At 37.5% G+C, this 3,009-nt stretch overlaps 1 protein-coding gene across 1 annotated transcript; it reads right to left on the reverse strand.

The window, feature by feature from the left end:
- Window positions 1-204: 204 nt before the first annotated feature.
- LOC141592285 (protein kinase PINOID 2) lies at window positions 205-2,840 on the reverse strand. Its single transcript, XM_074412887.1, has 2 exons — window positions 2,168-2,840; window positions 205-1,351 (listed from the first exon to the last, which is right to left on the reverse strand). The coding sequence occupies exons 1-2, from the start codon at window positions 2,743-2,745 to the stop codon at window positions 358-360; spliced, it is 1,572 nt and encodes a 523-aa protein (XP_074268988.1). The 5' UTR covers window positions 2,746-2,840; the 3' UTR covers window positions 205-357.
- Window positions 2,841-3,009: the final 169 nt, after the last annotated feature.

Genomic DNA, 3,009 nt, shown 5'->3' on the forward strand with positions numbered 1-3,009 from the left:
GTATAATATAGGAGGGATCCAAATATAAATTTGCACTACATCGAGTGTTTATTGTCATTTATTACGTATATTTCTTTTGATAGAGACTTGCACAGGAGTATGAGACATAGGTTTTGTGTTTTGGAATGAAACATTGAATTTGAGCAAGAAAAGAGTAACAGTTGCGTACACGGTAGTGGTACCATCTTAACTCGTTTTAGAATTCGTCAAAGATCTTAATTACATTCAGTAATATAGAACTATTACAAACATATTTGACTACTAATCTACTACTAGCTAGCTAGTCTATCATTATAATCTGTAAATTCGATTCTACGTAGCTGATTATTTACATTTGAAAAAATAGGCAGGTTATTATTAGAAATAATCAAAATGATGAAGAGGGATCCTGTAAGGTTCTTCTCTCTCTTTCTTGCTTAGTGCTTTTGGCATATTATGACTAACACTATTGTACAAGCTACTCTTGTTATTACTACTAACATTCATCTTTATCTTATTATCTTGGACCTCCTTAGGCACTAAAGGAGGGCTAACTGACCTAATTAATGCCCAATTAACACCCTTAAAGAAGTCATGCCTTTTAATCTCATTTGATCCCTTTAAGCTACCAATTCTCTTTTTAGGATTCTTCACCAAGAGTTTACAAATAAGATCTTGAACCTTCATCATCTCTTCGTACTCTTTGGCGCTACCTAGATTCATTCTAGGGAACGTTACAGGTTGTTTTAAGATGTTCATGAGTGTTTTTTCATTACTTTCGCCCTTAAATGGTGTCCTCCCAAATAACATCTCATACAGAAACACTCCAAAAGTCCACCAATCAACGGCACTCCCATGCCCTAGCCCTGACAGAACTTCCGGGGCTAGGTACTCGTGGGTCCCAACAAAGGACTTGGAGCGCGCATTAATAGGCTCCGCCACTAATTCCGTGTCAAATACTTGTGATTGAGCATTATGAACATCATCTTCGGTTTCTTCATCCTCACTATCAATACGACCACCATTAGCGCGTTCCCTAATGGTAGTCGTTCTGGTAGGGGATTTCTTGTCCCTTTTCTTATGGGTGGAGAAACAAGAGAGGACAGGTTGTATAGGAGTAGTAGTACAAGAAGGTGTGGAGCACCTAACATAGGTAGTACTAGTAGTAGTGTTCTTTTCAGAAGATGAAGAAGGCAGCTTTTGCTGTTTAAGTAACTTAGGGACAACATCACATTTAAGTGATAGATCAAAATCAGAGAGCATAATGTGACCATCTTCTCTGACTAGCACATTCTCTGGCTTTAGATCCCTGTATATTATTCCCATCATGTGTAGATACTCCAACGCTAAAAGTGTCTCCGCACCATAAAACCTGTATGTTCACGTTTTACATTTGGTTAATGTTAATGAATTAACACTTTACTTGTACTAATCACCCTTTCTAATCAAACCAACATATATGCTTTATTACACATTTAATTAATAAACAACATTTTGACATTCTACCAATAAACTTAAATATTCGGTCCAAATTTATTGACATTTGATTAAAATATCCTTATATATATAAAAAAAACAAAAAAAAAAACAAACAAGTGAATAGGACATAGGTAATACCAGTCCAAAACAGACTCAATTCACGTTTTAGTAAAATAAAATGTAGAGTACAAATTACTCCGTATGTTTCATCAAATAATTTTTATAAGCATGTCTCACCTAAATATGTCCTATTGTGATCTTTAACAAAACATTCATCCTGTTAGATTACGTCTGCGTTTAGGTATATACGTATGAGGATATATAGAACAAGATTTTGTTCTCCTATTTCCGATGGAAATTATTTGTGCTTGTGGCATGCATACATGCATTACATCCATTTACATACGTAAAGTATATGTATGCATGCCATGAGCATAATTTAGTACTCCTTTGTCTCTATTCATTGTTAAAATTTGACTTTGCCACAAAGACTAAGCAGAATAGAGGAGATTATTTGTGGTTGATAAGCTAGCTTATTGTCAAAGTGACAGACTCCGACTCATCACTAAGACAACATCTTAAAACAAATTAGTTTTATAAATTAAGAATATATATATGAAGCTAATTAATACTCATATTCTTTAGTTAATGACTCATGTAGTAATGTCTTAGTGAAAATAAAAGGTATAAAGGTCATAGTAGTACATACTTGGCAGAGGAGATAGAGAACCTCCTTAGAGGTTGGCGAAGGCGAAGGGCATAAAGGTCACCACCAGAGCAAAACTCCATAACCAAACAAGAATAATGAGAAGCCTCAAACTCAGCATACAGAGTTGGCAAGAATGGATGATCAAGCATCCCTAATATTTCTTTTTCCATATCTGCCCTTCCAAGCTTCTTCCTTATTGCTAGAGCTTCCCTATCAACCACCTTCATCGCGTAATAGCACGGTACGGCGCCTACTGCAGGGTTCCTTATCTGGCATAAGTACACATTGCCCAAGTCACCCCCTCCAACCCGTTTTAGGATTCGGAAGTGCTCCAGCCCCACTCGTCCACCTGCCGCCTGTTTCCTTAGCCCCCGCATTGCCTCCCAGGCCACCTGCTGGGCCTTGTGAGGCTTGGCTGAGGCGGCAGACGGGGAGGACGAGGCCGCGGAGAAGGAGCTCTGCCTACTTAGGCTCAGGTTCAGGTTTAGACTCATCCAGCTCCGGCTTGAATCTGGAACTGTTATTGAGGAAGAGCAACTGCTCTCTTGATCATAATTAGAATAGTCTATAGAGGTCATTATAGTAGTGTAGAGGGTAAGAAAGAGGGAAAGAAAAGAAAAGGAAATGAAGGGGTTTTTTTAGTGAGGGGTATGTATGGGAGTTTATATAGAGACCAGAGTGATGTGTTTGAATTGACAAGTACTACTACGTATAATAATATTAACATGAATGAGATTATGAGATGACTATCAAGTTTTTACTACATAAATAAACTAGGGAGGGTACTCATTATGTAGTGCTTACTTTTTTGTTTCCACTGTAGCTCCAATTGCAGTCGACTA

Source organism: Silene latifolia, chromosome 7 (assembly GCF_048544455.1).
Source record: "Silene latifolia isolate original U9 population chromosome 7, ASM4854445v1, whole genome shotgun sequence".
Classification (NCBI taxonomy): domain Eukaryota; kingdom Viridiplantae; phylum Streptophyta; class Magnoliopsida; order Caryophyllales; family Caryophyllaceae; genus Silene; species Silene latifolia.

Bases quoted from the DNA above. Each gene is read 5' to 3' on its own strand.
- LOC141592285 (XM_074412887.1), bottom strand. From the start codon at position 2,745: ATGACCTCTATAGACTATTCTAATTATGATCAAGAGAGCAGTTGCTCT. The intron at 1,352-2,167 runs GTATGTACTACT...GTGAACATACAG, and splicing joins TTCTCTATCTCCTCTGCCAA to GTTTTATGGTGCGGAGACAC.